The sequence below is a fragment of the Notolepis coatsorum genome (genome assembly GCF_963971535.1).
Source record: "Notolepis coatsorum genome assembly, chromosome: 10".
Taxonomy (NCBI): domain Eukaryota; kingdom Metazoa; phylum Chordata; class Actinopteri; order Aulopiformes; family Paralepididae; genus Notolepis; species Notolepis coatsorum.
Genome location: NC_140174.1, coordinates 51,497,233 through 51,508,148, shown reverse-complemented (window position 1 = coordinate 51,508,148; position 10,916 = coordinate 51,497,233). Strand labels below are relative to the sequence as shown.

Here is a 10,916-nt window from a genome sequence, read left to right as displayed (position 1 = left end):
ATGTATTATGAGATACATAGCCTATATTGGTAAGCAAATGACTGAAAACAAGTCTATCACACAAAATAATTTACACAGGCTTTGCATCATAGAGATCACCTTTGAGGCATTTTAATGCAGCATACAATGCTGATGAAGTGCTTCAGAAATTCCGACTCCGTTCCTGCCAGGATTTCCCTCCAACGGGTTGTTTGTAATGTCCACAATGCTTCAAGCAACATGATGGGATGTTATGGTGGTCGTTTTTTTAATACACAAATATTGCTAATGATTTATGGAGGAATGCACACATTTTGTAGTCTATCGAATCGACAAGGCATCGCCAATTGCCAAAATGCAATTTGATGTATTTTGCGTCAGTCTTTTAGGCCTGTTACGAAGAGCGTGGTGCATCTAAAATTCCACGAGCCCGAGCCAGCGCGTGTTCTCTTTCGATGACATCATCATCACAAAGTTGTATTCAAGAGCCATCACTGCGCTATAATAAATGTTGCACACTCGCTCACAGGAAGATGTGGAGACATCCACTCTTGTTTCGATACCCTAACAGATGCGGTAAACACTTCAAATTTCTTTCATTTATTTGAACATCATTGTCATTTTCACTGCAGTTTCCTTTCCTTTTTTGACCATTGCAACCATAATCAAGAGAGGGGGTATTCTAGCTGGCAGAAAGTTTACCGCGACTCAATCTAAATACTTCAAAATTACTTTGTTGGCTTTGTTGTCATTACAATAACTTAGCCGGATGTGCAATATTCACTCGATCATTTTCAAAATGCAATGTTTATAATGCGGCACTGTTCGCATAAACTTATGTATTTTACGATTTGCCAATGCCATGCAAAACCTGGCAGGTAACTTCAATTAGGGAAACTCATAATAATGTTGGCATGATGGCAGGTCACCTGAAATGCAATATAGCTTATCAGTGAGCTGGATGCAATCCTACCTGGAGGGGAGAGAACAGATGGTAGAGGTAAACGGTACTCTATCCCCCCCCCTCACAGTGAGCTGTGGTGTTCCACAAGGAAGCATACTAGGACCGCTACTCTTCCTAATTTATGCAAATGACATGTCGTCAGCCTGTGACTGCAACTTGTTCCTGTTTGCGGACGACTCAGCCCTGCTGGTCTGACAAGAACAAGTTGCAGGTTGAAAAAACCCTCAGCTCGGAACTAGGCAATCTGCATATGGCTCGCTGATAACAAACTATCATTACACATGGGCAAAACAGAGTCCATTCTCTTCGGTTCAAATAACAAACTCAGCAAGACCGACGGCTTCTCAGTTACAGTGGGTGACAATATTGTCACAAGGAAAGACGAAATTACCTACCTGGGTTCCATCCTAGAGGCAAATCTTTCCTGTGACAAAATGGCATCCAATGTAATAAAAAAAGTCAACCAACGAACTAGATTCTTGTACCGGATCTCCTCTCTGGTAAACAAGAATACCCTGAAGACTCTGGCAGGAGCACTCATTCAAGGGTACTACGACTATGCGTGCACCTTATGGTACCAAAGCACCTCAAAGGCGCTTAAAACAAAATTACAAACATCACAAAACAAACTGGTCAGACTACTACTTGACCTGAACCCCAGAACCCACCTCACCCCTGCCCACGTTGACAACCTAGGATGGCTTAGAGTAGACGACAGAGTACAGCAACTTGCAATGGGCCTGGTCTACAAGATACACTATACGACCGGGGTACCCATGTACATGTCAAAATACTTCCCAAAGGTCAGTGAATACCACAACCACTACACCAGAGGAAGCTCAACAAATCATGTTAAACCCAGATTCGGCTCAAACAAGGGACTAAACACGTTTCGCAATTATGCCACAACAATGTGGAACGCCCTACCCAAAGCTGTAAAGGAATGTGAATCCCTACCCACATTCAAAACCGCTCTTAAAGAGCACCTACGGGAGGCTGCAATTCGAAACTGGCCACCGTAAATGCCCAAAACCCCCACCACTTCCTAATAGACAGTCTCCTCCCCACCGCATGTATATATTCCCTCCCCGCCGTATGTATATTTCTCTCCCACCCACCCACCCCCTCCTAATGTACAGTCCCCTCCCCATCATATGTATATACTCTGTCAGGATCTAGGGGTAACAGTACTGTATATTTGAATACCGTTTATGTCACAAATGTATCAGTACTAAATACCTATATGTCCCTATGCCATAAATGTCATGTATGTTGTGTATGTCATAAATGTCTATTATGAATTGAAAATGGGGGACCCTGACAAGACAAACGTCTTTCTCGGGTCTGCATCCCCTTAACAATTGTATGTATTGAGCCGTACTGTTTGTACCCATTCTGCAATCTGTTAAATAAAGTTTTCATTCATTCATTCATTCATTCACGTGTCAGACTGCGTGGCTGCGTTATTATTTTCCGTAGCCGCATTTTGCGGAGACGCTCTCTGATTGGCCACTGACTGACGCTCTCTGATTGGCCACTGACATGTGCGCCCAATCGCGTGACGAGCTGTGTCTTTGCCCATTTCCGGGTCTAACAGCCTGCAAACTACCTAACGCCTAGTTTATCACTGGTTAAGCTTAGGCGACTCTTTCGAAGTTGGTTAGAGTTTGGAATCAGGGCTGGTGTTCTATCGCCCTGCTCTAAGACAAACTCTAACCTTAACACATTCCCTGCCACACACTTTCAGCATCTTATACCATTCTCTGCCAGTACTGTAAGTCTATGGAGATGTTCACCTTCTTTGCAGGGCTATAACTTTTTAAATTGTATTGCTAAATTGACATTACTATGGCCCATTCAACATCGATTATCTATCGTTCAGGATGTAGGAACGTTTTACTTTTTAATGCATACATTCATACGAAAATACCGTCTAGAATATAAATATGTTTTTATCGTTTTCTGCAGTAATTCCTAGAACGTGAGATATCTGGCATAAACGCATATAGATTATCAAATGCCGTTTGTTGCCGATCCACGCTATATAAAAAATTTCAACTGTACATGATCCTAAACGTTATGACTGATCATGCGCGGATGAACGGAGGGGGGGGGGGGGGGGGTCGTAAATATAATGATCGTCGTTAAATGCTTTATGTAGTATGGGTGATATATAGATCAGAGCAGTTTGCATGGATAATAATAAACAAACAGGCTGAAAGTAACGTCAACGTCCTCTTACCGTTGGGCGATGAGACTGGAGCAAAAAGATCCCAGTTATTTGATGGGGATCGAGTCGATCCGTTTCCGGTTTGTATAATAATAATACACGCCCAAATCATGTTGATTATTGAGTTATGGCAGCGATCCATATCCACGGTAGGGCTGGGCGATATGGCCAAAAACGTTATCGCGATAAAATAATAAAATAATTTTCACAATAATAAACCCAGATTCGGCTCAAACAAGGGACTAAACACGTTTAGCAATTATGCCACATCAATGTGGAACGCACTACCCAAAGCTGTAAAGGAATGTGAATCACTACCCACTTTCAAAAACACTCTCAAAAAACACCTACGGGAGACTGCAATTCGAAACTGGCCCCTGTAAATGTCCTAACACAACCCCCTCCAATGTACAGTAAAATGACCAAGTATGGTCTTGTCAATATTCCAATGTACAGTGTTGCTTGTACAGTTGTACAGTGTCCCCCACCCACCCCTCCTACCCAACCTCCCCCACTCCTACCCAACCTCCCCCCACCCAACCACCTCCAATGTACAGTACCCCCCCCCCCCCCCCCCCACCTACCCAACCTCCTCCAATGTACAGTTTCTACGTCAAATGTATATACTTCTTTTCTGGACTCTTTTCGTATCACAAACAGTACTGTATTTGCAAATCTGGTATGTCATAAATGTATAGATGTAGCAGTACTGTCTATCTGTATGTCATATATGTTACAGCCAGTTTGCATCTGACAGTTCAGACAATATTTCTTCAACCCTTTGTTACCTATTCCGCCTGGATCTTTTTAGTTTTTTCGGCTGTAAAATTGTCAAAGAATGTCTGAGGAGTAAGTGCTTTTGGCTTTTTTCCTTTGTTACTTCATCAATACCTCAGATGTTCAACATACATGTATGTGTAAGAATGTGTAATAACTAAGGCTGTCAAAGTTAAAGCTTTATTAACGCATTAACCCACAATTCTTTTAACGCCGCTATTTTTTAACCCAAGATTAATGTTTAAAAAAAAAGAAAAAATTAAAAAAAAATGTATTTAAAATTTTTCCAGAGCTCTTGGGGGCCACATCAAATGGGCCACGAGTTTGACACCTATGCGAGTCTACGCAGTAAACACGGCCCAGTGCATAGATTATTATATTCCACCAGGGGGCAACCTACCGCCACTGGATCATGCATTATAAGAATGGAACTAACACAGTTAGGCAGAGCAAGCGGTGTATCTATTTAAACGGTGTATGTAATTAAATCATGTTAAACCCAGATTCGGCTCAAACAAGGGACTAAACACGTTTAGCAATTATGCCACATCAATGTGGAACGCACTACCCAAAGCTGTAAAGGAATGTGAATCACTACCCACTTTCAAAAACACTCTCAAAAAACACCTACAGGAGACTGCAATTCGAAACTGGCCCCTGTAAATGTCCTAACACAACCCCCTCCAATGTACAGTAAAATGACCAAGTATGGTCTTGTCAATATTCCAATGTACAGTGTTGCTTGTACAGTTGTACAGTGTCCCCCACCCACCCCTCCTACCCAACCTCCCCCCACTCCTACCCAACCTCCAATGTACAGTACCCCCCCCCCCCCCACCTACCCAACCTCCTCCAATGTACAGTTTCTACGTCAAATGTATATACTTCTTTTCTGGACTCTTTTCGTATCACAAACAGTACTGTATTTGCAAATCTGGTATGTCATAAATGTATAGATGTAGCAGTACTGTCTATCTGTATGTCATATATGTTACGATGAATTGAAAATGGGGGACCCTGATGTAAACAAGACGAAAGTCTTTCTCTGGTCTGCATCCCCTTAACAATTGTATGTATTGAGCTGTACTGTACTGTACCCATTCTGCAATCTGTTAATAAAGTTTTCAATCAATCAATCAATCAATCCCAGGACAATGTACTAACTATCACCCTAAAATACTCCGTTCCGCCCCAATACATTGCAACGACGTCCACCGCATACCCCACACTACTCTAACCGTTACCTCAGAATTCACGCCACACACCCACTCCGCACGTAAACTATAAAATAGCAACGTGCAAGCTAATGATCCTAGCCAGCCTTGTTTCCAATGTACTAACTATCACCCTAAAATACTCCGTTCCGCCCCAATACATTGCAACGCCGTCCACCGCGGCGCAGCATACCCCACACTATCTAACAGTTACCCTCACAATTCACGCCACACACCCACTCCGCACGTAAACTATAAAATAGCGGCGTGAAAGCTAATGATCCTAGCCAGGCTTGTTTACTACCCAGAGGTGCACCGCGGGTCTCCTTCGCTGTCGCCATCTCCTTCACTGATTGGTTGTTAGTGTGTGCTGATATCCAAGCAAGATATATCGAAACTTTGCAACCACGTTTCATGTTTATTTCGAGGAAATAATTTATCGCGATAGTTATCGTTATTGTTTTATCGCCCAGCCCTAATCCACGGTGTGTGGCTAGAGTCCCGCAACGATATGCGAGTGGCCGGACGCATTTCGGAGACGCACCGAGATCCAACCGGCAATTTCCGGTTTGGCAACTCGCCGATCATCCACCAGGGGGCAGTATTGAAGCGTTGCAGAGTTGTGCCGGCTCACACAGCATCAGACCAGGCTCTGTGAGGGAAATATGAATAACATGGCGAAAATATGATCTCAATAACGTCGTACACCGTGGATTGGCAGAATTCGCATGAACTTGAAACCCGTCGTACGACGTTTATGGCGCAGGATGTGTTAACCAACTTCGAAAGAGTGCCTAAGCTTAACCGGTGTAGAAACAGGCGTCACACGATTGGGCGCACATGTCACATGAAGTGGCCAATCAGAGAGCGTCTCCGCAAAATGCGTCTACGAAAAAAAATAATGCTGCGTGCGTAGCTCAGTTTGAGGAAAAGCCTTATGCAAACTGTGTTGGGATTATATACATTGCACTTTACAAATTAAATATTGCAACTCTGCGTCATCGGGGCGGCTAAGGTATTGTAATGACAAATCGAACAAAGTAAAACATTTCATTTTTTATTAATTTTTTTTTTAACAATTTGACAAAGGCGTCAGGCCAACCTCAGCATACTCAGCATAGTTGGGAATACCAGCTGGGGTATCCATGTATTCACTTCGGTGTTCCTGACATATAACATATAATTTAAAGCATGATTTAGTATTAGTATTATTCTTGATTGTAGCAACAGTAGTTGCATCACTATAGTTTATATAACTCTGTATGATAGCATGTACATTACAATAGTGCTGTATATACATTTATATATTTACAGCATATATATCCATATCTGAATATACCTGCATATAATTCATCTAGATATACCTACTTATACACCTGCATATAACTCTGTATGATAGCATGTGCAATAATGCTGTGTGTATATATATATATATATATATATATATATATATATATATATATATATATATATATATATAATTTATTCTTACTGTATATCTATCCACATTTGTCAGTACATACCTGCACATCCTTTTTAGATATCTGCAGATACTATTATCTATATCCATTATCTGTACATATCCTTTACCTAATCTTAGGTACTAGTTACGCTGCTGGTCAGTATTAGGGATGCTCGATATTGGCTTTTTTACCTATACTGATATTGTCCAACTCTTCATTTCCGATACCGATATCAACCGATACCGATATATGCAGGGTTCCCCCCCCCCAAAAAACTGAATAATTTCAGGTAATTAACATTACATATCTCTTGTTGTGGAATTAACACAACATTATGCATACTTTTGACAATAAAACAAATCTGAATATGTTCTTACTTGCTTGCCTGGGTAAATAAAGGTTAAATAAATTGAAAAAAAAAGTATTATTATAATTTTTTTTAAACCGATACCGATAATTTCCGATATCACATTTTAATGCCAATATCGGCCGATAATATCGGTAGGCCGATAATATCGGACATCCCTAGTCAGTATGGCTTACTACCATAGTGTCTGTATACCTGTATCACTGTGCATATTAATACTACAACTCTGATAGCACTATACTCCGTAGTACTCATTTATATATTTTATACCCAGTTTAATCACCTGTACATTGTACTGCACTTTACTGTTACATTTGCACTCTGGTTGGATGCCTAACCTCTTTTCGTTGTACTGTACTTATGCTGTATAATGACAATAAATTAGAATCTAATCTAATCATATTGTACCGGTTATAGTCCACTGAATTAGGCCCTGTTTTCAAACTCTGCAAGCTAATGGTACACTACTTTTAACTGCACATTCTTATCCACAGTTATGGTGTTTATTGACAATTTTTTTGCCTCCTTGTTTTCAGAATGGACCCGCACACAGAGGTGCTATCTAAAGTGCTGAAAGATTTCACCTCAGATGGCGTCTACATGAATGGATATGTCTCGACTGAGGGAGAGATTGAGAATGTCCTCGAGGTCCTAAAGCGCCTGACCTCCACCTCGTATGGCACCAGGGACTCCGCGTCCCTCCGAGTGGACCCTAACCAACCGAGGACAAAAGAGAGTCTTGGTAAACGACATTTGAGATACAGCCAGAGCACCAGTCCGGCGGTTAAATACGATGGGGTGCTTTACATGCAGGGGGGTAAAAAGATGCTGGAGTGCCATTTTGGGCCAAACAGAAGGAGGACGAGGAGAACCGACAAAGTCCCTCGCACTGAGGAAGCGAGGGAAGGGGAGAGGAGAGGAGGCGAGACCCTCTGCGGGGAGGAGCGCAGAAGTGGTCGAGAAGCGGACCCTAAGTCCGCGGTCAACATGGACGACGGTTCTCTCATCACCCACGATTACTTGCATACATTAATGTATATACAGCTGAAAAAGAAGGATGAGCGTGAGATGGTCATGAAGAGAGACGCAAAAAAGAGGAAAAGCAGGGGATCCACCAAGCACGGGTGTGAAGCCAGGGTCACGGCCATCCAGATCTGCAGGTTCCCAGACTACATCGTGACCTCCAAGACTTGCATGGACATTGCAAAGGTCCAATTGAAGGAGAGACTGCTGGATGACTTTGCATGCGGGAAGAAGGTGAGCGTGGAGAACAGATATTACCTCAGCCTTCCGCTGCCCAACGCCCACTCCATGCATCCGTCAGAGAGTTGGTCCAACCCCAGGCCTAATACGAGGGCCCAGAAGAAAAAGGTGGCCACCGGTGACGCTGATATGAACAAGCAGGAGGAAGGGGACACATTTAGGGGAGAAGACCTGGACACTGACGAGTCACTGCTTCTGGCCCCCATTGAAGATGATGATGACGGTGAGGAGAATCCTTGGGCCGAAGAGATAATACAGCAGGTGTGTAGAAATGGGAGTGGGGGAAAACCACTGGGAATTGAGGATTTTCATCATTAAATGGGTTTCACTGAAATCTAAATACACCCCAATCACTTGAATGGAGAAGTGTCTTGAGATTTGAGAATCTCAATGAAAAGGCTTTAGATCCAAGAGGTTATTTATAGGTAGAATCTGTAATGTCATCAAACGGCAACCTCTAGGCAAGAAATTACAACATGGTACTGCACTTTGTTTATAGTTTTTGTTTTCGTGTTGGTTGGATTTTAGTGGATATAGGGGAGGGGTTGCTACTGCTGGTCACACCTCAGGCTCTACCAAGATAGCTCTGGAGAAATTCACAGTATAAATTACTCCACTCCAACCTACATGTCAGACCTGTGACAGCCCTTTGGCTCTGTCGGGACTGTGAGTCTTATTCTTATTCTGTATCTAAGCAGGCAGGCTGCCGGGTCACAACGGACAAAAACAAAAAAAGTAAACAGAGCGCAGTGCCAAGCGGGGCTCTTTTGCCGAGAGGTTGCTGTTTCGACGGTTGGATTACGCTTATCCCCTCCTAACATTACATAGTTTTACATATCGGTTCATGATTTGCCGTCTTGAATTCTCAACGTTGTATTACTATTGTTTATCTTGCAGAGCCTTATGTCTTCTCCCAGTGAGGAGCACACAGAGATACTTAAGAAGGAGGTGTTTGACGAACTGGATGTGGTTCGGGCCTTGGCAGAATCCTGTCGGGATGCATCTTGTCTACGAAGAGTAAGAAATGCACTGAGGGCAATACAGGACTCTATACCAGTATGACAAGGTTGCTCTGAGGACGCTATGAATATAAGATGAATGGGCAGATTCAATGTACCACTCATCATTCTGCTCATCAAATGACTCGTCTTTTGTTTTATACACAACCCCCCCCCCCCCCTCCTCCCCCAGGGTCAGCTTTGGTGTTTGTTCTTTCTTTGTGTTGTACCTTAAAAGAGGCACTTTGCCTAAAAACAGTGCTAATTTGTATTGCACATAATCTAATAAAAGAAATTCATGGTCAAAAATAGATCTGCCCCATGGCTTGACAGCAGTCTCAGGACCCTAATGAAAGAGAGAGACATGGCCAAAAAAGCCTCAGTTAGTTCTGGTTCAATTGATGACAGGCATAAATACTGTGCTTTACGCAATCAGGTGACAAAACTAAACAAGGTAAAAAAAGGGACTATTTTAAACAAAGGTTATATGATGCGAGAAATGATAGCAAACAAATATGGAATGTTTTTAATGAAATGATGGGTCGAAAGACAACTGTGTGCACACCCTTAGTGGAATCAAATGGATTTGTTCTCACGAAACCAGGTGAGATTGCAAATCATTTTAATGATTATTATGTGGGTAAAGCATCTAAACTAAGGCATGCTATGAATATTTCAAACAACCTTAAAACAAATGACTGTATTAAGTATATTATAATGAAAGACAAAATGTGTGAATTTGAATTTCATCAGGCTGAAGTCAGTGAGGTGGAGCGGTTACGCCACTCTCTTCCTGATAGTAAGTTAGCAGGCCTAGATAACCTGGATAGTAAAGTGCTGAGAATGACTGCTGGTATCATAGCATCTCCTATATGTCATATTATGAATAGATGTTTGGATGTGGGCCTATTTCCAAAGATGTGGAAGGAGGCTAAGGTTTTTCCTTTACCTAAGGATACCAAAGCTGCTTTTAATGAGGGAAATTCTAGACCTATAAGTATTTTACCTGTCTTGAGCAAAATCATGGAAAAGTTGGTGCATTCACAAATTCAAGAGTATTTTGTTTCAAACAAGCTTGCAACAGATTCTCAACATGCCTATAGAGCTGGTCACTCTACTTCTACTGCCTTGAGACAGATGACTGGCTTAAAGCTATAGATAACTCTATGTTGGTGGGAGCTGTGCTGTTAGATTTTAGTGCTGCATTTGATGTGCTGGACCATTCTCTACTGGTTGAGAAACTTAAATGTTATGGTTTTAACTCTTCTGCTTTAAAGTGGATACTAAGTTATTTGTCCTCTAGATCAGGGGTTCCCAAACTTTTCAGGCCAGGGCCCAGAAAATAAGGCGTCAGAGAGCCGCGGCCCAATGCACATCGTCAGGCTTTTTTTTTTTTTTTTTTTGCCAGGCGACCGATTTTTTAAGCCAAATATCACTTCAATCCTATTAAGTTAGTTCAAGTTAGTTATTCATTTATATGTGCTATTTATGAGAGGGCTAACTTGTTGCAAAATAATAATGATAATAATAATAGCCTTATTAAAATACTATTGTTGCTTCGGTTGTTTTCAGCATTTTATGTGCATAATCTGTTATTTAGTTTGAAATGTTCGTTGAAATAAGTAGATTTTTCGTTTTTGTTTATTTATTAAGTTAATATA

General features: G+C 41.8%; 1 protein-coding gene across 1 annotated transcript; it reads left to right on the top strand.

The window, feature by feature from the left end:
• The first annotated feature begins 288 nt into the window (after positions 1-288).
• LOC311235238 (uncharacterized protein) lies at positions 289-10,511 on the top strand. The gene is made up of 3 exons (XM_084322649.1): positions 289-555; positions 7,531-8,518; positions 9,155-10,511. The coding sequence occupies exons 1-3, from the start codon at positions 551-553 to the stop codon at positions 9,317-9,319; spliced, it is 1,158 nt and encodes a 385-aa protein (XP_084178775.1). The 5' UTR covers positions 289-550; the 3' UTR covers positions 9,320-10,511.
• The last annotated feature ends 405 nt before the right edge of the window (positions 10,512-10,916 follow it).